At 34.9% G+C, this 22,657-nt stretch overlaps 1 protein-coding gene and 2 long non-coding RNA genes across 3 annotated transcripts; 2 read left to right on the forward strand and 1 right to left on the reverse strand.

The window, feature by feature from the left end:
- The first annotated feature begins 55 nt into the window (after positions 1 to 55).
- On the forward strand, positions 56 to 18,597 carry cfap57 (cilia and flagella associated protein 57). The gene is given in 23 exon segments (XM_051122674.1): positions 56 to 302; positions 896 to 1,206; positions 2,731 to 2,981; positions 3,205 to 3,370; positions 3,474 to 3,626; positions 4,898 to 5,037; positions 7,442 to 7,607; positions 7,756 to 7,765; positions 7,768 to 7,868; positions 8,038 to 8,250; positions 10,943 to 11,116; positions 11,194 to 11,355; positions 11,561 to 11,716; positions 11,803 to 11,896; positions 13,906 to 14,096; positions 14,391 to 14,564; positions 15,232 to 15,390; positions 15,877 to 16,020; positions 16,283 to 16,399; positions 17,636 to 17,770; positions 17,849 to 17,992; positions 18,137 to 18,266; positions 18,394 to 18,597. Coding segments are annotated over 23 exon segments (3,609 nt in total). The 5' UTR covers positions 56 to 145; the 3' UTR covers positions 18,555 to 18,597.
- Positions 13,933 to 15,102, reverse strand: LOC127173057 (uncharacterized). Its single transcript, XR_007828703.1, has 4 exons — positions 15,011 to 15,102; positions 14,765 to 14,930; positions 14,370 to 14,501; positions 13,933 to 14,066 (listed from the first exon to the last, which is right to left on the reverse strand). It is a non-coding gene; the product is annotated as an uncharacterized LOC127173057 (long non-coding RNA).
- Positions 18,598 to 20,207: 1,610 nt separating the features above from the next.
- On the forward strand, positions 20,208 to 21,760 carry LOC127152793 (uncharacterized). The gene is made up of 3 exons (XR_007825135.1): positions 20,208 to 20,544; positions 20,638 to 20,740; positions 20,855 to 21,760. It is a non-coding gene; the product is annotated as an uncharacterized LOC127152793 (long non-coding RNA).
- The last annotated feature ends 897 nt before the right edge of the window (positions 21,761 to 22,657 follow it).

Below are 22,657 nucleotides of genomic sequence, written 5' to 3' on the forward strand. Positions count from 1 at the left end.
AGTCTTGAAGGACGCTGACGCGGTAGCTTGTTGTTGCCATAGTAACTAACTAATCAACACTACAGTGTCATGTAGATGCACAGCTAACAAACCAACTCGTTTAAATCTTTCTTTTCTACAGAGTGTTAGCTAATAATTTTGCCAGATGGCTACAGTAGTGGCACAGTCTCATTATATATTTGGATTGCGAACAGGAGTGAGGAATAATTTGTTGTATTTTGATGAGCAAACCGTCATATTTCCGTGTGGAAACAACTGTGTGCGCTATAACATTAATCAGAAATGGCAGAAGTTTATTCCAGGTACTACCAAACTTTATTATAGTAAACATCTATCTATCTATCTATCTATCTATCTATCTATCTATCTATCTATGATGAAATGTAATATGAAATGCAATACATTGATAATCTGAGACAAATAAACGTTCCTTAAAACTTGTATAAATCAAAAGTTGTTTATTTGATACTTACATTTGAACTTTTAATACATTTTAATAATAATCTGTGTCATGAAAACATCACAAGGCTAAATAAATAAACAGCTTAATGTTCCTAGAACACAACACACACACACACACGTTTGTTTTTGTGAATTGTGGGGACTTTCCATAGACTTCTATAGTTTTTATACTGACTAAACGATATTGTCTATCCCCTAACCCAACCCTAACCCTAAACCTACCCCTTACAGAAAACATGTTTGCATCGTTACATTTTCAGATAAACATCATTTACTATTTCTAATAATTTTTTAACATTGTGGGGACCGCAGGCCGGTTTTACTATCTATTTCAGGTTTTACTATCCTTGTGGGGACATTTGGTCCCCACAATGTAGCAAAAACAAGTACACACACACAAATATATATATAACCAGTTCCTTTGTCGTTACAGGTACAGAGAGGAGTCAGGGCATGCAGGCTTTGGCCATCAGCACAAACCGGCGTTATCTGGCTGTGTCTGAATGTGTAGAGAAAGCCACCATCACTGTGTATGATCTCCAGCACGAGCAGAGCAGGAAAAGGAAAGTGTTAACTGGAGGAGATATCTCAGTGGACGAGTTTGTCTGCATGGCCTTTTCCCCAGACTCCAAGTATCTGATCGGTCAGGCAGGTGGACCAGACTGGACTCTCTTCCTCTGGATGTGGGAAAAGAAGAAGGTGATGGCCACTGTGAAGACGAGCACTGATGGCCCCATACACCAGGTAAACACAGTTAACAGGAAGGTTTTAAAATAGACATATTTCACCCCCAAAATCAATCAAGAAATTATATTTTCCATATAGAAGTCTGGTTTTAGGACCATTAAGATGTTTGGCTTTGTGGCATTATTTATTATTTTGACAGTTGAACATCCCGCTTTCCCACCATTAGTTAAAGTATAAAGTATATATGAAGAGTTCAGATGCAAAAGCCCCTAAATCCATCTGACGTATTTCTTTAAAATTAGCATTTCTTTCTGGCTACTTTGTATAGGTTTCTGTGTAAGTACTGGTACTTCTGATTGGGCTGAGGCTGGAATTTAGCAAGTTTGAAGTAAAAGTATTTGATGGACGTATAATATGTGTCAGGAGCATTCACTCAGTATCATTATCTTATTTTGACCGAGATGACTTTTAGCTGGTTTTGCATCTGAACTCTTCATATAAATTTTTTTTTTTTTTTTTTTGCAATAAGTAATGGCAATTGTCAGGGGAAGTATGGATAAATGTCATTGTCAATTGTCAAATTATGTCAAAATTAATGGAATATATCCTAAAAATGTTGTTTATGCTTTTCAAGCAAAATAGAATTTCTTATTTCTTTCTATTTCTTTTTTATTTTTATTTTGGGGAGAAATATAACCCACATTTGTTTTTTTATGGGTTTGAGTCGCCACTAATACTCAGTTTAAGATATTATTAAAAATTATATTAATATGAATGAGTATTTCTAAATATCATCACATTGTATGTAGTAAACAGGGTTATTATTGTTAACTGAAACACTTGAAACTATTGCTAACTAATGTTAACTATTAAAACATTTTAATTGAAAAAGCTGTAAAGCTGAAATGATGTGAATAAATAATAAAAAGAGTAGATGAAAAACTTTAACTAAATGAAAATTAGAAATGTTCCCTTGGCACCTAACTAAGTTAAAGCACAAAAATGTTTCTAAAATTACAATATAAATAAATAAAAACTAAAATTAAACTAAAACTAAATCTGAAATGTAAAAAAATGAATAGTAATTTTAACTAAAACACTTTAAATATAAAAACACAAAACTAAAACTTACAAAAATGAAAACTTTAAATGTAAAAATAAAAGCTGATTTGAAATATTATTAAAAACAAAATTAGTGTATAAATAATGCTAAAATAATGCTGACATCAGGAAATCAAGATTTTAACCAAATGCATATTGCAATATATGAACTGTATAAAGATTATTTGCTATTATTAACTATAATAAAGTACTGGTCTATAATACATGGAATAAACTTTCCATATGGAATATGTTGTTTATCAAAATATAACCAAAAATAATAATAAAAATTATATTGTAACTTTATTTTAATGACAATTAAGCACATCTTTGCTATATGGGAAAATCCTTTTTCTTATATTCTTATAACCATAATGCAAATCAACCACATTAATAAAACTTTAATTTGACCATTTAAAGTAATTTTGATGACTACAGCGATCAAGGTGTCCTAATACAATCTATTTATTCCCATTTTAGGTTAGCTTCAACCCTGAGGACAACACACAGATTTGTGTGAGTGGCAATGGGGTGTTCAAGATCTTTCGCTATGCTGGAGAAACCCTGAAACAGTCCAACATATTTAAAACAGACACCCATAACTTCCTGTGCCACACCTGGATGTCCACGGAGCAGGTGATTGCTGGCACAGACGCAGGTCAGCTAATGATGTTTGAGGCAGGCCGCCTGCGCTGGGAGATGAATGTGACGTCTGTGCAGAAGATTGACAGGTGAGTGCAATGAGAAATCAAAATTCCCTTGATCTTTTGACATATAAGAGCTCACTATATTAAACATCCTTTAAGTTTCAGAACTCAAAAATTTCTTGTAAAAAGTGCGATGCCTAAAGGTGAAGAAACACCCAATAATTGATACAGAATGTACATGAGGTACTGAGGACCAATATGTCATGTTTCAGTGTGTTAGTTTAATTTGTGTATGTTGGTCTTGCAGTCAGTCAGAAAAGCAGGACTCAAAGGAGACCTCCTCCACACTTCCGCGAGTGACAGCCATTGTAGGTTATTCTAATGGCTTCGCTTGCTCCGCTGGTCCTGGCACTGTGTGTTTGTTTGAGAAAATAGAGGAGGAAGACCAGTATAAGAAGACCAAAGAAATAAAGGTGCCATGACATTTTCTCATTCAAATGTTTACAGTAGCGCATCAGGTTTGGCGTTGGAAAGTATGGTTGATCATGAAACAGTTTTCTTGTCTTGTCATCTCAGATTCCTCCAGAACTGTTCAGCAATGATCCCAGTTCTGCAGAGCAGCAGGAAATCAGCACTCTGTGCATCAGTCCATCAGAAGAGACCCTGGCCGCCAGCACAGACCGCGGGCAGCTCTACGACATCAATCTCTCTCTAGCCGAGTACAACAAGGTCTGCCTCAGTGTTATTTTAGTATATTTGTATATATTCATAGTTTAGGTTTTTAAAGGGGTCATCGGATGCTAAGTTCACTTTTACATGTTGTTTGAACATTAATGTGTGTTGGCAGTGTATGTACAAATCTACCCTATAATGATAAAAATCCATGCAGTGGTTTTTAATTTATCTGTAAAAATGATATTCCCTTTTTCAAATTGAGCCATTCTCGGATACCTGTCGCTGTGGCGTCACACCGACAGAGGCCGCTCCCACGATAGTTAATTGACATGAGCGTCTTACCTCAGATCAGCTGTAACAGTCCAACCTCCATGTTTTGATGCCGGAGCAGGGATGTAAGTTAGACAAGAATTGAGCGATTGAGGTTTTGTGTTGCTGGAAGTAATAATGAACGTAGTGGTCGCTGCTGAAGATGCAGTGGATTACGTTTGTTTGTAAAGGAAATGTGCCTCCCATATATCTGTCTATGTTCGCACGAATCATTTGCATTTACAGCAGCCTTGACCAGAATGGGATGATTTTTGCAGAGCTGATTTTGGCAAGGTAAGAAGGGTGTTGTTTTACACTACCATTGAGAATTTTTAACCAAAGTATATTATAGACTTTTCATTAAGACCCTAAAGAATCATATCAACTTGTGGAAAATGGGCACCCGATGACCCCTTTAACAACATTTTTGAATGAGCTTTTATTTCTATTTTTTCTTTTAATTTCATAACAATTTTTATTAATTCTGTTATATGCTTAATTTTTATTAATTTTGTCATTTTTACTTCAGTTTTAGTTAAATTTTTAGTTTGAGTAATTTTAGCACTTGCTGACAATGTACTCTAGTCAATCAAAATGTAGATGAGTTTGTTTCTTTATCGGAACAGATTTAGGGTGCTTTCACACCTAGCACAGTCTGTCAGTTAACGTCTTGTGAAGCTGAAAGTCACATGTTTGTAAGAAACAAATCTATCATTAAGGCATTTTAACCTTAATTTCTGGCCATAATAATGCATCCTCCAGTGAAAAAGTTGCCTCGTCTGTCTCAGTCTTTGCAAGCAGAGATGAGTCGTGGCTTACTACTTCAAGACAAACTTAATGAGAGAATTATCAGACCTTTCGAAAATAAAAATATCTTAATGCAAGATTGCAAAGATTTTAGGTCTTTCACCATCTACCATATATAATTTTGTAAAAGTGTGTTCTACTCATAGTTCTGTATTTACTCATCATACCAGTCATGGCTCACACATCTCTATCTCCTGTTGTGTTATCAGGGAGCTTGTGTTCAGTTTAAGCGCCTGTCTCACTCGTCCCACTCCAGCGTTATCACAGGTTTATCCACCTGCATCCGCAAACCGCTCATTGCCACCTGTTCCATGGACCGCTCAGTGCGCATCTGGAACTTTGAGACCAAGTAAGTTTAGCTCTCTTAAAGAGACTCATAGCGTCTCATAGTGAGCTTAAAGGGATAGTTTACCCAAAAATGAAAATTCTGTCATTAATTACTCACCCTCATGTCGTTCCAAACCTTTCGTTCATCTTTAGAACACCAAGATATTTTTGATGAAATACGAGAGCTTTCTGACCCTGCATAGACACCAACGCAACTGACAGATTCAAGGCCCCAAAAGGTAGTAGGGACATCGTTAAAACGTCCATGTGACAAGAGTGGTTAAACCTTCATTTTATGAAGCTAAAAGAATACTTTCTGTGCACAAAGAAAACAAAAATAACGGCTTTACAATTTCTTTCTTCTCTTCTGTGTCAGTCTTCAGGGCACGTTCACGACAGTATAGGAGCCAGCATTCTTTTTTTTTTTTTTCATTTTTGGGTCAACTATCCCTTTAAGACTGTGAGGCAGTGTTTTTATTTTGTGTCTTTATTCTCTTGTAAATGTCTGTCAAAGCAATATTTACTTTGCAAGAAAAGTTCTTTTTGAGATAATGGTCACTTTGCAAAAATATCTAAATGTATAAATTCTAAAAAAATATATATTTATAAACTATGTATTTATAAATGTATAAATTGTGTCTCGATCTTACCAAAAATAAAAAAAATCCTACACTTATTGGGGGGTTTCACACTTAAAAATAAGTATAAAATAAATAAATAAATAAATAATAAATAAATAAAAATAAGCCAAATAAATGAACCCTTCTGAGAGTACAGTGTTGAGAAGGTTACTTTGGAAATGTAATAGGTTACAGATTACAAGTTACTCTATTTAAAATGCAATAAGTATAAAAGTAATGTAACTTATTACATTTGATTACTTTTTGATTACTTTTCTAAATTTCTAATATTTTCAACTGTTAATCATTTTGAAACATTTAAGTCTGGATAAGTGTGAGTTATTAGCTTTCACCAGTTGTTATCGGGGGAATAACATACCTTGGAATGTCATGACTGACCAATCAGGATCAAGCATTCCACAGAGCCTTGTAATAGTTTAATTTAAAGCACAGCCTCACAAATTCAGACTTATTAAAGTTAGTACAGTAAAGTATTAAAGTTATTATTTACTTTGAGATCATTCTGAGGTTAAATACAGATGTGAAATCATAACATACAAAATGTACACAGCTTACAAAAGAAACATCACATAATGTAAATAAGTTGCCACCGAATAAGAATATGTAAATAACTCAATTTTTGAAAAAAAAAGGTCAGATAGAACCTTTAAATGCAGTGAAAGTGACGATGTGTCCTATTCTGTGTCCTAAACTCCTGAAACATTGGTGTCTCATTTTAGAGCAGTCACAAAGCAATTTTGCAAAGAAGTCAACTAAATCTGTATGTGAGTGTGTGTATGTGAAAAAATTCAGGTGTAACCCCCTTTGTAATCATTTACATTTTCAAAAGTAACTGTAATTTAATTAACATTTTTTTCTTAGTAACTGTAACTAATTTCAGTTACATTTATTTTGTAATTAAATTACGTAATTCCACTACATGTAACTAGTTACTCCCCAACACTGCTAAAATATAAAACCAGCTGTATAGTTCTGTTTATAAAGACTGTTTATAACACAGTATAATACAGTGTGAGTAAAAATAAAATAAAGGTGTCATAACACAGCATTATTTATTGATGAAAGAATACATTTCTTTAAAAAAAATTAAATCTAAAACTATAAATAAAAGCTGTAAATAAAATAAAATAAATAGATCTTTAAGATTTGTTTGTTTGTTCTTTGTCTTTTATTCAGCAAGGACACATTAAATTGATCAAAAATGGCAGAAAAGATAATTACATGGTTACAAAAAATTACATGTTGTTCTTTTGGAATTTCTGTTCATCAAAAAAAATAAATAAATCACAGTTTCCACAAAAATATTATGCAGCACAACTATTTTTAAGTTAAGAAATGTTTCTTGAGCAGCAAATCAGCATATTAGAATGATTTGTGAAGGATCATGTGACACTGAAGACTGTAGTAATGATGCTAAAAAAAAATTCAGCATTGCATCACAGGAATAAATTGCATTTTAAAATGTATTAAAATAGAAATAAATTATATATTTTGGAATAATATTTCACAGCATTACTGTTTTACTATATTTTTGATCAAACAAATGGAGCCTTGTTGAGGATAATAAACTTCTTTACAAAACATAAAAAAATTTTACTCACACCTAATTTTAAAACATGAATGTTAGTGTATTTATTATTTTTACTAAACATATTTAATGGATATTTTAAGTTGACTTTGCCAGCACTAACACATCAAAATTCCATTCCGGTCTGCGCTATCATGGCTTTTTTTTTTAGCAGATATTATGTTGGATATTTCCAATAGCGTGAGTGTGTTGTCCAGTGTTTTAGAGATGTACAAGGAGTTCCAGGAGGAAGCCTACAGCGTAGCTCTTCACCCCACTGGACTCTACATCCTGGTGGGATTTTCAGACAAACTCCGTCTCATGACTCTACTCATTGATGACATTAGGATTTTTAAGGAGTTCAATGTACGCGGTTGCCGTGAGGTGCGTCTCACCATTGCTCAAGTTTGACATTATCTGTTTATTCACATATACAACATTGTTCTTGTATAAGCATTGTTCTCATTTGTTACATGCCTATACATGTTGTGGATTGACTGTGGTGGCTAATTTTCCATGTATTTATCCCCAGTGTGCGTACAGCCAGGGGGCCACTTGTTTGCTGCTGTCAATGGAAACGTGATCAACATCTACTCCACTACCACATTTGAGGATGTCCTGAATCTGAAGGGACACAATGAAAAAGTATGTGTTCTGAAATGTATAGAAACAGTTCATCCAGAAGTGAAAACTCTGTCATCTCTGTTCTAACTGTGTATGTAACAGTATTTGATGAGGCTAGTTTGAAAGAGGAAATCCACTGAAACACGAGAAGGCTTTAAACGGAGTTATAGTCTATGTTATTGTGCTTCAGGTGCGGGCCATTGCGTTCAGTGCAGACGACAGTCGTCTTGTGTCATGTGGCATGGACGGGGCCGTGTACGAGTGGAATACTCTCACCGGTAAGCGAGAGTCTGAGAGCGTCCTCAAGACATGCAGCTACACAGGAGTGACCATCTCTTCTGACTCAAAGACATTCTTCGCTGTCGGGACAGACTGCTCTCTGAAAGAAATCCAAGACTGTCAGGTGAGCACATTTTTAAAAGTCTCAACTGACATTTCAAAATAAGAGTCACTTCTGAGTCACAGAACTGGATTCTGATTGGTATAGATTTACTTTAATAAAGTTCTTGAAATTATAAGTACTTCAGAATTTATTTATGTGGTTAAAATTAGTAGTTCAATAAAGGTGTGTTTGTTAACATTAGTTAATGCACTGTGAACTAACATGAACAAACAATGAACAACTGTATTTTTATTAACTAACATTAACAGAGATTAATAAATAGTGTAATAAATGTGACAATTGCTGTCAATCAAGCTTAAATTTTGAACTCAAAATATTCCTTTAATGCAGGATATTTTATATATCTGTATATAACTGGTGCATCTCAAAAGTTAGAATATCATGAAAAAGAAACTTTCATATATTCTAGATTCATTACATGTAAGGTAAAATATTTCTAAAGTTTTTTTTTGTTTTAATTTTTATGATTAGAGCTAAAAGCTCATGAAAGTCAAAAATCCAGTATCTTAAAATATTAGAATATTTCCTAAGATCAATCAAAAAATGGATTTGCAAAACAGAAAAGTTCAAGTTCTTTAAAGTATGTTCATTTATGCACTCAATACTCAGTCGGCAGCACATATTACAGCAAATGACTTGCTTCTAGCACAAATTACAGAATCAGTGAGGTGTGGCATGGAAGTGATCAGCCTGTGGCACTGCTGAGGCACTATTGAGCCTTCAGATCATCTGTATATTGTTGGATCGACTGTTTCTCATCTTTCTCTTGAAAATATCCCATAGATTTTCTATGGGGTTCAGGTCAGGCATGTTGGCTGGTCAGTTAAGTACAGTAATATCATGGTCAGCAAACCACTTTGAAGTGGTTTTTGCACTGTGGGCAGGTGCTAAAGTCTTTCTGGAAAAGGAAATCAGCATCTCCATAAAGCTTGTTAGCAGATGGAAGCATAAAGTGCTCGAAAATCTCCTGGTAGACAGCTGCACTGACTTTGGACTTGATAAAACACATTGGACCAACACCAGCAGACGTCACGACACCCCAAATCATTACTGACTTCAGAAACTTCACACTGGACTTCAGGCAGCTTGGATTCCTCTCCAGTCTTCCTCCAGACTCAGGGATCATGATTTCAACATGAAATGCCAAATTTACTAATATCTGAAAAGAGGACTTTGGACCACTGCGCAACAGTCCAGTTATTTTTCTCCTTAGCCCAGGTAAGATGCTTCTAATGCTGTTTCTGTTTCAGAAGTGGCTTAGTAGCCCTTTTCCTGAAGACGTCTGAGCGAGGTGACTCTTGATGCGCTAACTCCAGCTTCATTCTATCCCTTGTGAAGCTCTCCCAAGTGTTTGAATCGGCTTTACTTGACAGTATTCTCTAGCTTGCGGTCATCCCCGTTGCTTGTGCACCTTTGCCTACCCAATTTCTTCCTTCCAGTCAACTTTGCATTTAATATGCTTTGATACAGCACTCTGTAAACAGCCACCCCATTCAGTAATGACCTTCTGTGACTTACTGTGGAGGGTGTCAATGATTGTCTTCTGGACCATTGCCAAGTCAGCAGTCTTCCCCATTAGTGTGGTTTTAAAGAACAAGAGATGCATGGAATTTATACTGTAGGGATGGACATTTAGTGAAACTCAAATGTAAATATTCTAAATATTTTTGAAATACTGGATTTTTGACTTTCATGAGCTGTAAGTTCTAATCATCAAAATTAAAACAAAAAAACTTTTGAAATGTTTTACTTTACATGTAATGAATCTAGAATATATGAAAGTTTCATTTTTTTAAATAAATAAAAAAAATGAACTTTTTTTTATGATTTTCTAATTATTTGAGATGCACCTGTATACAATTGAAGTCAAAAGTTTACATACACCTTGCAGAATCTGAAAAATGTTAATTATTTTACCAAAATAAGAGGGATCATACAAAATGCATGTTATTATTTATTTAGTACTGACCTGAAAAAGATATTTCACATAAAAGATGTAGTATAATAATAGTTGAATTTATAAAAAAGGCCCTGTTCAAAAAAGTTAACATACACTTGATTCTTAATAATCTTGTTGTTACCTGAATGATTCTTGAATGATGTTGTTACCAGAAAAATCCTTCAGGTCGCACAACGCTTTCCAACGACTGTATGATTTTGAGATCCATTGTTTCACACTGAGGACAACTGAGGGACTCATATGCAACTATTACAGAAGGTTCAAATGCTCACTGGTGCTCCAGAAGGAAACATGATGCATTAAGAGACAGGGGGTGAAAACTTTTGGATTTTGAAGAGCAGGGTACATTTAACTTATTTTGTCTTCTGGGAAACATGTAAGTATCTTCTGTAGCTTCGGAAGGGCAGTACTAAATGAAAAAAAGTGATATTTAGGCAAAATAAGAAAAATGTACACATCTTCATATTGTTCAAAAGTTTTCACCCCTGGCTTTTAATGCATTGTGTTGCCTTGTGGACTAAACAACTTTTATGTGAAATATTCAGGCCAGTGCTAAATAAAAAATCACATGCATTTGTATGATGCCTCTTATTTTGGTAAAATAATTAATATTTTGCGTATTCTGCAAGGTGTATATAAACTTTTGACTTCAACTGTATTTGAATGCTTTGGATTAACAGAACCATAAATAATCCCTTGAGATAAAACAGTTTGTTAATATTCTTGCTGCAGATCCTTAAGGAAGTGCGTACAGGTGATGTGGTTTGCACCACTGTTGCCATGTCCCGTTCAGGACGAGCTCTCTTCGTTGGAACCTCCACTGGGACTGTGAGGGCCATCAAATACCCTCTTCCCATCCAGAATGACTGGATAGAGTACCAGGCCCACGCTGGCCCTGTTACTAAGGTTTGCATTGCTAAAATTTGTTGGAATTTGAGTTTAAGCTTGTTTTTCATTAATGTTTTTATGTCTTGTGTCCGTAGATGGTTATCACTTTTGATGACCAGTTCCTCATAACTGTCTCAGAAGACAGCAGTCTTTTTATCTGGAAAATCATTGACAAAGAGGGTCAGGGGTTGAAAAGAGAGAAGGAACTAAGATATGCCGAAGAAATCCTCATCACCAAATCAGACCTTGAGGAAAAGGTAATCTCAGGAAATATTTTCCTTTGTGTTGGTCACAAAAAAAAAATCAGCAAATTTTGTATTGGTTGTTATCCTTAAATTTAAAAAAGACCAAATATTAAGCAGCAACTGTGTTCTTGAACAATCTTAACATGGCATAAAACTGAGCGTTTAAGAGAAAGTTTAGGAAACATTTTGGAAAAACTTGTGTTGAACCATCCTGCAGAATAAATTAATGCTGGACCTGAACGCAAGAGTGATGGAGCTCCAGAAGGAAAACAAGTACCAGCTCAGCCTCAGGGACATTGAATACAAGGAGAAGATCAATGAACTCACTGAAAAATGTACCCAACAGATCAATTCACTAAATGCTGAGAAAGAGGTCAGTGTCAAGAGGTCCATAATGAAAAACATTGTTATTTCATAAGACAAACGGCTTATAACTTATAACTCTTATTTTTATTACAGGTCCTGAAAGCAGAGAAAGAGAAACAGCAAGCAGTCCATGTTAAAGCTCTCTCAGAAGTCTTAGAGAAACATGATAAAGAGCAGCAAGACATGGGTAAATAAAACATATTTCATTCATTTTTACATGCTGATAAAATAAATCAGTTTAAAAAATAAACAATAATTTAATTAATAATAAAAATATTAATTTAATTCATTACAATTATTTAGAATGTTCACACTTTTTATGAACAATTAAATTACATGACATTTCTAGTCATTCATTATTAATGGATAATATTTTTTTTCTTAGATATGCACAAATAGCAATTTCTGTCCAATAAAATATTTTTGAGCTTGACATACGTAGAAAAAAATCACTTTTCCATGTGGAAATCACACTTAAGATATATACATTAACCAGATTTCCCAAGACCACAGAATAAACTAAAATAAGAAATATGGCTTGATTTTTAGTTGTCTTAGCCTATTTTAAAGCTTGGTTTGTTTTATTTAAAGCATTTAAAGCCATCTTGATACCAACTTACAACCCTTGTGTCTCTAGGGGGTCCTGGGTTAAAGGTTTGCACACTTAACTAAATAAGTTTATATAAAACTGATATAAACTGTGCTTATCATTCACCTTCATGGCCAAAAATGTTTGCATTGGAACAACACAAAAAAACTGAGAAAAGTCAAATCTGATACAATTCCACACAGAACCCAAAGAAATGCACTGGACAAAATTATTGGCACCCTTAACTTATTGGCAACCTTAACCCATATTTGGTAGCCTTCCATTTGGAAAAAATAACCATAAATTAGTTTCTTACACCTCTCTGCTGGAATTTTGGACCACTCTTCGTTTGCAAACTGCTCCAGGTCATTCAGATTTGAAGGATGACTTCTCCCAACTGCAGTTTTAAGATCTCTCCAGAGGTGTTCTGTGGGATTCAGATCTGGACTCATTGCTGGCTTCTCCCAGAAGGATTGTGGTTTTCTCACATAAGTATTGGCAAACTCCAGTCTTGCTTTTTTATGCCTTTTTATCCTCCTGGGTCTCCTACCATAGTGTCCCTTTTCATTCAGATGGCGACGGATAGGGTGAGCTGACAATGTTGTACCCTGTGCCTGCAGATCAGCTTGAATTTGTTTGGAAGTTAATCGGGGTTCTTTGTCCACCATTCGAAAAATCCTTTGTTGTAATTTTCATTACTTTTGCCCTTCCATCCACATCCAGGGAGGTAAACTACAGTGCCATGGGCTGTAAACCTCATGATGATATTGTGCACAGTGGACATAGGAACATTAAGATCTCTGGACATGGACTTGTAGCCTTGAGATTGTCCATGTTTTTCCACAATTTTTTCTCTCAAATCCACAGACAACTCTTTACACTTCTTTCTTTTCTCCATGCTCAGTGTGACACACAACACAAAGGTTGAGTCAACCTTTCTCCGTTTTAACTGGTTGCAAGTGTGATCACTATATTGCCCACACCTGTTACTTGGCGCAGAACCTGATTTTACCAAGTACAACATGTTCCTGGATGAACATCTTTGTTGACCCTGGAACAACATGGTGAATAACCAATCAGATTTGAAAAAACAGTTTATAGTTTTTGTGAAGTTTAGGCTTACAATCAGTGTTTGGTGCTTGTACATCAGTGTCATTCATCTATCATTTCCTCTGATTTTAGTGATTACTCACGGGTAGGGTTAGGTTTAGGTTTAGGGATGTGGTCAAGATTAAATTTTTGGATTAAAATGTTGTTCCAGGGTCAACAAAATATACAAATTACAGGAACATCACATGAAAAGTATTTATTTCTTACAATTTTGACAAGGTGCCAATAATTTTGTCCAGTCCATTTTTGAGTTCTGTGTGAAATTTTAACAAGTTTGACTTCTCTGTTTTTTTGTGTTGTTGTAGTGCAAACAAAAACAATAAGCATGCGAATACCAAAACATTTGCAATTGGAACAATTTTCTGAGAGAAGTGTTTCATTTTCTGACAGAATTGCAAAGGTGCCAATATTTTTGGCCATGACTTCATATATATATATATATATATATATATATAATTGGACTAACTATTTGGACTAACTGAAGCTGCTTTTCGCAGAGTCGACCAATAACCAGAAGCTCATGCTGGAATATGAGAAATACCAGGAGCTACAACTGAAGCTTCATAAAGTTCAGCAGGAATATGAGCAGCAGCTGCACAGTGTTGAGGAGAGCAAGACCCGAGCCCTGGAGGAGATGATGCAGTCTTATGAGGCAAAGCTGGAAGAAAAGATTACACTGATCACCCAGGTAAAGGCCACTGTGAATATTTCTGCCAAGTTGCCAATGCTTAGCAAATAAAAAAATCCTGTCATTTATCCATCTCATGTCATTCCAAACCAATATGACTTATTTTAAAGACAAATGTAGATGTGTTGAATCATTTACTGGCCACTCTGTTCATTTGAAAATGTTTGGGTCTCTGGCTGTCAACCCCAAAAATTACCAAAAAAAAAAAAAAAAAATACTAAAACCTAAGGTGTGATGACAGAATCATAATTTGTACACAGAATAATATATCACCCTTTTCTTTCCAACTTGCAGAATCAGGAGGAATCCCAGCAGAAGGTTCGGGAGTTTGAGGAATACATAAAGCAGGAGGAAGAGGACGCAGATATGGAAATCCATGAGATCCGCATGAAATACGAGCAAAATCTTAAAGAAGAAAAAAAGGCCAACACTAGGCTCAAAGTGGAATTAGATACCACAACAAAGCAGGTAAGTGACTATAATTTGACAAAATAATTTCAGTTTAAAGGTGGGGTAGGTGATTTGGTTAAAAAAAAAAATTGTTGTATTATATAGTGGTCTGAATGTATTTTTATTATTTTTATTTATTTATTTATATATCTCAGTAGTTTTGTAATCTTAAAGGAATAATTCACCAAAAAATGAACACTTTCTAAAAACTGACTCACCCTCAGGCCATCCAAGATGAGTCTGTTTCTTCATCTGAAGTTAGTGCAGTGAATGGGTGCCGTCAGAATAAGAGTCCAACAGCTGATAAAAACTTTGCAATAATCCACAAGTAATCCACACAACTCCAGTCACTCAGTTAATGTCTTGTTAATGTGAAGCCAAAAGCTGCATGTTTGTAATAAACAAATCCATCATTAAAGGAGAAGTCCACTTCCAGAACAAAAATTTACAGATAATGTACTCACCCCCTTGTCATCCAAGATGTTCATGCCTTTTTTTTCTTCTCCTTTAAGACGTTTTAACTTCAAATAATTGCTTCTGGCTAAAATACAAGTTCCATATCCATAATACTGTTTTGGCCTGTAAAAAAGTCACCCCGTCTGATTCGGGCGAGAAATATGCACGTCAAGCACTGTTTACAAGCGAAAACAGCTGAACCTTATGTAGGTTGCGTTGTGTTGTACAGTTTCACGTCCTGCAGAGAGAAATTGAAAACAGGAACTTGGAGATTGAGAAGCTGAAGCAGGAAGTGCAGAAGCTGCAGTCTGTCATCAAAGCACTAGAGAACGACATCACTGGGCTAAAGATCGCAATTCAAAAGAGAGATGGGATCATACAAGACAAGGTGAGCACACATGAGCCCTGTTCATGCTAACATGAGGAAAAGCAAGTCCAGTAAGTCCTGTTCATTTTACAACATTTGGCTGTCTAAGCAGTTGTTGACAGATTTTAAATTACCAATTTCACACCCTACGGAGTCATATAAACTGTTCAAAATAATACATCTATCACACTCATTTGGGTTTAACAAGAATAGATGCTTTTTATAGACCAACCCATAAGTTAGCATCACCTTGGATTCTTCAACAAAAAGCCAATAGGATTTTTCCATTAACTTTAATTATTATAGTAAATAATATATATACAATATTCTATATATGTATATATATATATATATATATATATATATATATATATATACTGTATATATATAATATAATAATCTTCACAAATGAACACAACTTTTCTGAATTTAATGAATTAACTAGCCTAAATATAATCAGCAGAAGTAAAAACATGCATGAGAGTAAAAACTGTTCTGTCTCAACAGGAAAAGAGCATCTATGAGCTGAAAAAGAAGAATGACACATTTAACAAAACAATTGAAGTCATGGAGTTCAGGGCTGAATATATGGAAGAGCAGATTGAGCCAAAAGAGAAAGAAATCCAGGAGCTGAAGGAGCAGATGCTGGAGGTGGGACACCTTTTTTGCATATGTGTCATCCCTTCAAGCTGTCATGTTTTATTCAACCCTTTCTGCCTGAGCCACATCATTTTGCGCATTAGCATTGCTGCACTGTCAAACTTAAAAGTAACATTCAGTTACAAAAACAAATATCATTCATAATAAATAAACGTGCCACAGAATACATAGTCACAGATGTAAATAAAAAACTATTTACATAAACAAGATGAGTGTTATGAACACAGTGTAATAAAAGATGTGTGTGTTTCAGATGGAGGGAGAGTTGAAGGAGTTCCATAAGACGAACACACAACTGGAGCTGAAAACTGCTGAACTGACCTTAAAATTAAAAACCAAAGACAAAGAAATGCACAAAGAAATGAGGAAGGTTGGTATGTGTACTGCACACATCTTAAAGGTTCATACTCATTTAGTCACTGCAGATCTACAGTTGAGGTCAAAAGTTTACATACACCTTGCAGAATCTGGAAACTATTTTACCAAAATAAGAGGGATCATACAAATGTTATTTTTCATTTAGTACTGAACTGAATAAGATATTTAACATAAAAGACGTTTACATATAGTCCACAAGAGAAAATAATAGTTAAAAATGACCCCATTCAAAAGTTTACATACACTTGATTCTTAGTACTGTGTTGTTACCTGAATGATCCACAGCTGTGTGTTTTTTTGTTTGTTTGTTTGTTTGTTTTTTGTTTAGTGATAGTTGTTCTTGAGTTCCTTGTTTGTCCTAAACTGCCCACTGTTCTTTAGAAAAAAGATTCTTTGGTTTTTCCCCACAGATTCTTTGGTTTTTGAGCATTTTTGTGTATTTGAACCCTTTCCAACAATGACTGTATGATTTTGAGATCCATCTTTTCACACTGAGAATAACTGAGGGACTCATATGCAACTATTACAGAAGGTTCAAATGCTCACTGATGCTCCAGAAGCAAAAACGATGCATTACGTTTTGTGAAAACTTTTTTAATTTGAAGATCAGGGTAAACAACTTACTGGGAAACATGTAAGTATCTTCTGTAGCTTCTAAAGGGCTTCTAAGTGCTAAATGAAAAAAAATATGATATTTAGGCAAAATAAGAAAAAAGTACATTCTGTTCAAAAGTTTTAAACCCCCAGTTCTTAATGTGTGTTTGAACCTTCTTTAATAGTTTAGTCCCTCATATGGATTTCAAAATCATACAGTCATTGTTGGAAAAGGTTCAAACAGTGGGCAGTTTAACTGTTCAGGACTCACAAGGGAATCACTAAACAAAAAAGAAAGAATTGTGTATGTGTTGTTTTCTGGATCACAAACACATACACAATTCAAGGACAAAACCACTTAGTGATTATAGGTACTATCCATGTACATTTTGGGTTGCTACACTGAATTTTTCCTTTAAAGGAATAGTTCACCCATCTTTTTCCTCAGAAAAGATGTGGAGAAATTTAGCACTTGCTCACCAGTGGATCGTAGGTCACATTTAACAGTTAATTAATTTTGTATATTGTTTTTTGTTTGTTGTTTTTAGCTGACATTTAAATACATAAATATACCAATACTCTAGTTGCACTATAATTTCTAGACTTTTGACTGCCCTGCTGTCTTGTTCTCCAGGTGCAGGACATTGGGGTTTTGGTACAGAGATTTAAAGCTGACCTTCACACATGTGTGGAATGCATACAGGACCCAAAAAGATTAAAGGAAAACATTAGAGAGCTCTATAAATGCTACGTTCAGCCATCTGATGTGGTAAGACCAATACATTTCTACATTATTCATACTCTTTTGACGTCCAGTGACTGGAGCTTGTGTGGTGTGTGGCTGTAGGTTGAGAAAGTGGTGGTGGACACAGATATCCAGAGGGAAAACCACAGACAGAGGGAGCACTATGAGAAGATTATCACAACACTGAAGAACCAACTCACTAGGGACACAAATGTCTTCCAGGCCAACAATACAAAGCTCATGAAGGTGAGAGAAGCAAACAATAACAGTGTGCAGTATCTTCAATCTAAATCAGTAAAACTGACCTGACAATTGGACATGTTCAGTATGAGTGTCACTGTCACTGCTTCTGTTTGTGTGAAAGATCTCACATCTGTCATCTGTGTCCAGGACAACGTCATTCTTATGAAAGAGATCAATGATTTGCGTCAGGAGCTGCGCACAGTCCGTATGCAGCTGCACAACTATGAAAGTCAAAGCAGCTTTAACAAGAACATCAAGAGCTCTGCTAACACGAGAGGTGACCAGTGTGAAATCTATAGGTTTTGGATAAACTTGGATAAACATGGACATTGACAACATTGATATTGACATCTCAGATGTTCATGTTGGAGGTTCTCAGTGCCTTATTCTTTCATATGTTTCAGGTGCAGCTTCAGCAGGGAGGAACGGTTTGATGTCGCAGCAGAGTCTAGAAGAAGCTGAGAAGATCATCCAGTTTCAGCGCCTGGAGATCCAGAGACTCAAACAGGAGATGAACGGCCATACACCCTCATCCAGAACCAAACTACCACCACTCACCAACTGAATGTACTTCTTGTCTTCCACACTTGAATAAAACATCAAACATATGTCATAATGAGTGTTTATTTGTGAACATGAACCAGATTTTAGCTCATTTAGGGCTTGTTAACATTACTGCATGAAATTCCTGTATGAATTATGCAGAATATTTTTCCGCCAGAGTGCTGACAAATTACACAGAGCAATTTCTAAATGATCAGACATTTATATCAACAGAATATAAAGTAATGTAATTTTAAATTGCATAGACATTCATTTTTTAAACCATGGTACACATACAGTATTTTCCAATGTTATACAATTAGTTTGCAAAGTCTGTGATTTCCTAAATGATTATATCATTAAATAATACTTAACTGTTAGTACCTTTGAATATCCTAGCAATATTAAATACCTATTTGTGACCCTGGACCACAAAACCAGTCTTAAGTCGCTGGGGTATATTTGTAGCAATAGCCAAAAATACATTGTATGGGTCAAAATTATAGATTTTTCTTTTATGCCAAAAATCATTAGGAAATTAAGTAAAGATCATGTTCCATGAAGATATTTTGTAAAATTCCTACTATAAATATATCAAAACTATGCATTATTAAGAGCTTCATTTGGACAACTTTAAAGGTGATTTTCTCAATATTTTGATTTTTTTGCACCCTCAGATTCCATATATTCAAATAGTCGTATCTCGGCCAAATATTGTCCTATCCTAACAAACCATACATCAATGGAAAGCTTGTATATTCAGCTTTCAGATGACGTATAAAGCTCTGTTTCGAAAAATTGACCCTTATGACTGGTATTGTGGTCCAGGGTCACATTTGTCAGTTGCCAGGCATGACTGAATATACTGCTATATATAGACTATATATCATTTTAAAAGAGAAATAATATTTTAATTGCATTTTATTTACAATATAGTATAAAATATATAGTATTTATTTAAAGGTAACACTTCAAGACACATTTTATTAGAAAAGAATTTCTGTTAAATTGTAGATGCTATTAATAGTGATTTTCGAACAAAATTAAGTTTTTGGAGTTCAGAGGTGATTTATTTTTTACTGATGAGCGCAGTAAGTGATGCTTTGCTGATCCCTCTTGCGTTTTAATCCAAACGTTGAGCCTGGATAATTTGATGAGATCGAAAATTAAGAAGTTGACCTGACAAAATTACAAACCTTTAGCTTTTTGCTGTTTGTTTTAGTATCTCCATACTGAATACCGAATTCATATTGCTCTGGACTACATGTCTGTAATCGAGTCGCTCATGCTTGGAGTTTGATTGACAGGTGACCTGACCAATCATAACGCCGAGTCTGCCATTTTCGCCAGACAAACAAACTAGACAGGAGAGTAGATTAGATAAACGTCGGTGGATTTTAACTTAAAAAAGGGTGTGTTGAGGTCTTTCCGCGGTTGAAAAAAGGAAACCTTCTGATGTTTATTCATGTTTATTTTGTGCTGTAACTAGTAAAGTGACAGAGATGATCAACAGCAACAGTAACTAAGGGGGGCGGGTCTTTACGAATGGTCGGAACGTTCTACACTAAACGTCATATTAGAACACAGCAGTGCTGTTGTTCTTGTGTGCGACTTGGACGAACAAGGCATCTGTCCTCAAATGAAGGTAAATCTTTACAGAAGTACCTAAAATTAACTTATGTTGAAATGAACACCGCAAAAGCATATTACTGACACTTATTTGTTCTTGTTGTGCGTGACACTATCCATCTACATGCCACTATTTGAGCCGCTGCATTGGTTATTGTGGTTGACAACAGTCAACAGTAAATTAAAATGGTAAGTTCAGTAACCCAAAACTCTATTACAATAAAAATCAGCATGTGTTTGATTTTAGTACATCAAAAAATGATTTTTCATCTGATACTGGTCTTCTGTGTTTCTTTCTGTGCTTAAATTTCTTAATCTACGTGTCGCTGAGTGAACCACAATGGAAAATGTGTCAAGAAGGGTCATGGGACAACTTTGCCATGGTAAGACAACTTTTTTATTCCAAAACCTAAACCACACACACTTATTACCAATACTGACCTTACTGACTTACTGACAAAAGTTGTGACATTTAGTGGTACGCCATCATTTTCTAACTGTGCGGGCTGGAGGATCTGGAGTTAACGTTTCACAGTGAAGAGCAGAAGAGGTTTGGACTTGCAGCTGTTTGCCCAACAGGTTTGCTCATTTCAAACACCTAGAAATTCACATCTTTCTTGTCTCTACAGTCACACATCCTTTGATATCCTACTAAAATCCACAGTCAGTTTGTCCTGCCAAATTGTCCTCCAGGTCAACAGGGTAACTTCATCGAGAAGCTAACGTTAGACGTGCTGCTGCTGTCTTCTTTTCTCTGAGAATGAGATTCAACTGCTAGTTCTGTGTGACATTAACATCCATCTGGACCAGCAACGAACGGCTGTCTTCCCACCTCTAACTTCTTGCAGCTCTTTACTTTGTCACTTTATTTTGCTAATAAGCTAGATGACAAAATATGTTTGATCTATCAAAGCTTTGCGACGATATAAGTCATACACCCATTCTGACTAATCAGAAATATGATACACATATACAACAGGACAATTTGAGGATGCGCAGCTTTGCGTAACATCATAACTCTGCAATGGTTTGATTAAGGAAATTCAAATTTGCTGTGTATCTTTTTCATGGCAAGTACTAAGCCATAAAAAAGGAAAATCAGTTCTACAAATCAACAAAAATGGCCATCAGCCAATCAAATTTCAGTGGCTAATAATAGTAATGGATTACTATGATGAAAATAGTTATATTCAGTATACACTGTGTGAAAATGAGTATTATATTGTAGCCTATATGTGGGTCAGGATGTTCCTTTTGGCGTCAGCATTAAATTCAATTTACAAAAGTGATTTTATATACATAGAAAGCATATTAGATGCAAGTAAAGTGTCTACGTTAATTAAATGAAAAAAGTAATGATGCTTCCTGTAAATGTCTGACAAATATGAGCTTTTATGTACTGAATGACATTTTTCAGAGCGCATTCTGTAAATCATGTTAAAAAATGTATGATAGTCATTATTTTTTGACTGATTGATAGATCAGTTAGATTTTTTTTTTTAGAACTTTCGAACTTTGACACATATATGTGCATAGTGTTTTTCTGTCAATTTGTCTTTTCCTTTTTCTTTCTATGCTGTATACACCTGACATGTTTGATTAAATGTACACTTGTCTGTACAATACACCTGATTCTTAATAATAAAAAAGAACAACGAGAAATATTTGCATTCACAGTCATGTTAGTTGAGTCATTATAAAGCTTCATTACTTATTATTATAAAAAAAAATAATTTAGAAGACATACATGGCCATATTTACAAAGTTAGGATGACAGCCTATTTTAATAAATACATATATTGTAGGTCTTGTATGAACTTGCTTAGCTGTGGTTGCTACAATACAAAAGTGATGTGCACCTCAGTTGAAAGTTCAATTCATTCATTTTGGTTTCTGATATGTGTACAGTATGTACATTTCTTCTGTGCTTCAACTAGCAGAAAGCAATAAGATGACAAGCCATCATTACACAAGAAAAGACTGACTTTTCACAAATTTTCATGCACAAATTTCAATAGTATGACTGCTTGCTCTTTGTCTGGATAACATACTGATTTACAGTATCATTGAGTCACTGGGCTAAAATGGACAGCGGATAGTAAAGCAAGAGGTCACAAAAACTGCCACTGTACAGCATGAAAAATCTCAGCCAAAATTACTGCTAGCTCGACAAGTCCACAACTAACAGGACATTTTCATCAGTGTCTGGGTCATGCTTTGCCCTGCTTCCCAAATGGTCCTTTCCATCAGTAAGCTTTCTAATTCTTTCTTTCTTTCTTTCTTTTCTTTTTTATTTAATGCAAGAACAGTCGACCAAGAGAATAAATAAATAAAGAACATAATAAACTAAATTCTTAAATGCAGTAATAAAATTGAAAAAATACTTTTAATAAAAGCACATTCTTCTTCCTCATTAGTTTCAGTGATAATAAGTAATGACACAGTTCCCTGTGAAATGTGTAGAAATTTGAAATTAAAAATGGCCAAGGATAATAT

This window comes from Labeo rohita, chromosome 2 (genome assembly GCF_022985175.1).
Source record: "Labeo rohita strain BAU-BD-2019 chromosome 2, IGBB_LRoh.1.0, whole genome shotgun sequence".
Classification (NCBI taxonomy): Eukaryota; Metazoa; Chordata; class Actinopteri; order Cypriniformes; family Cyprinidae; genus Labeo; species Labeo rohita.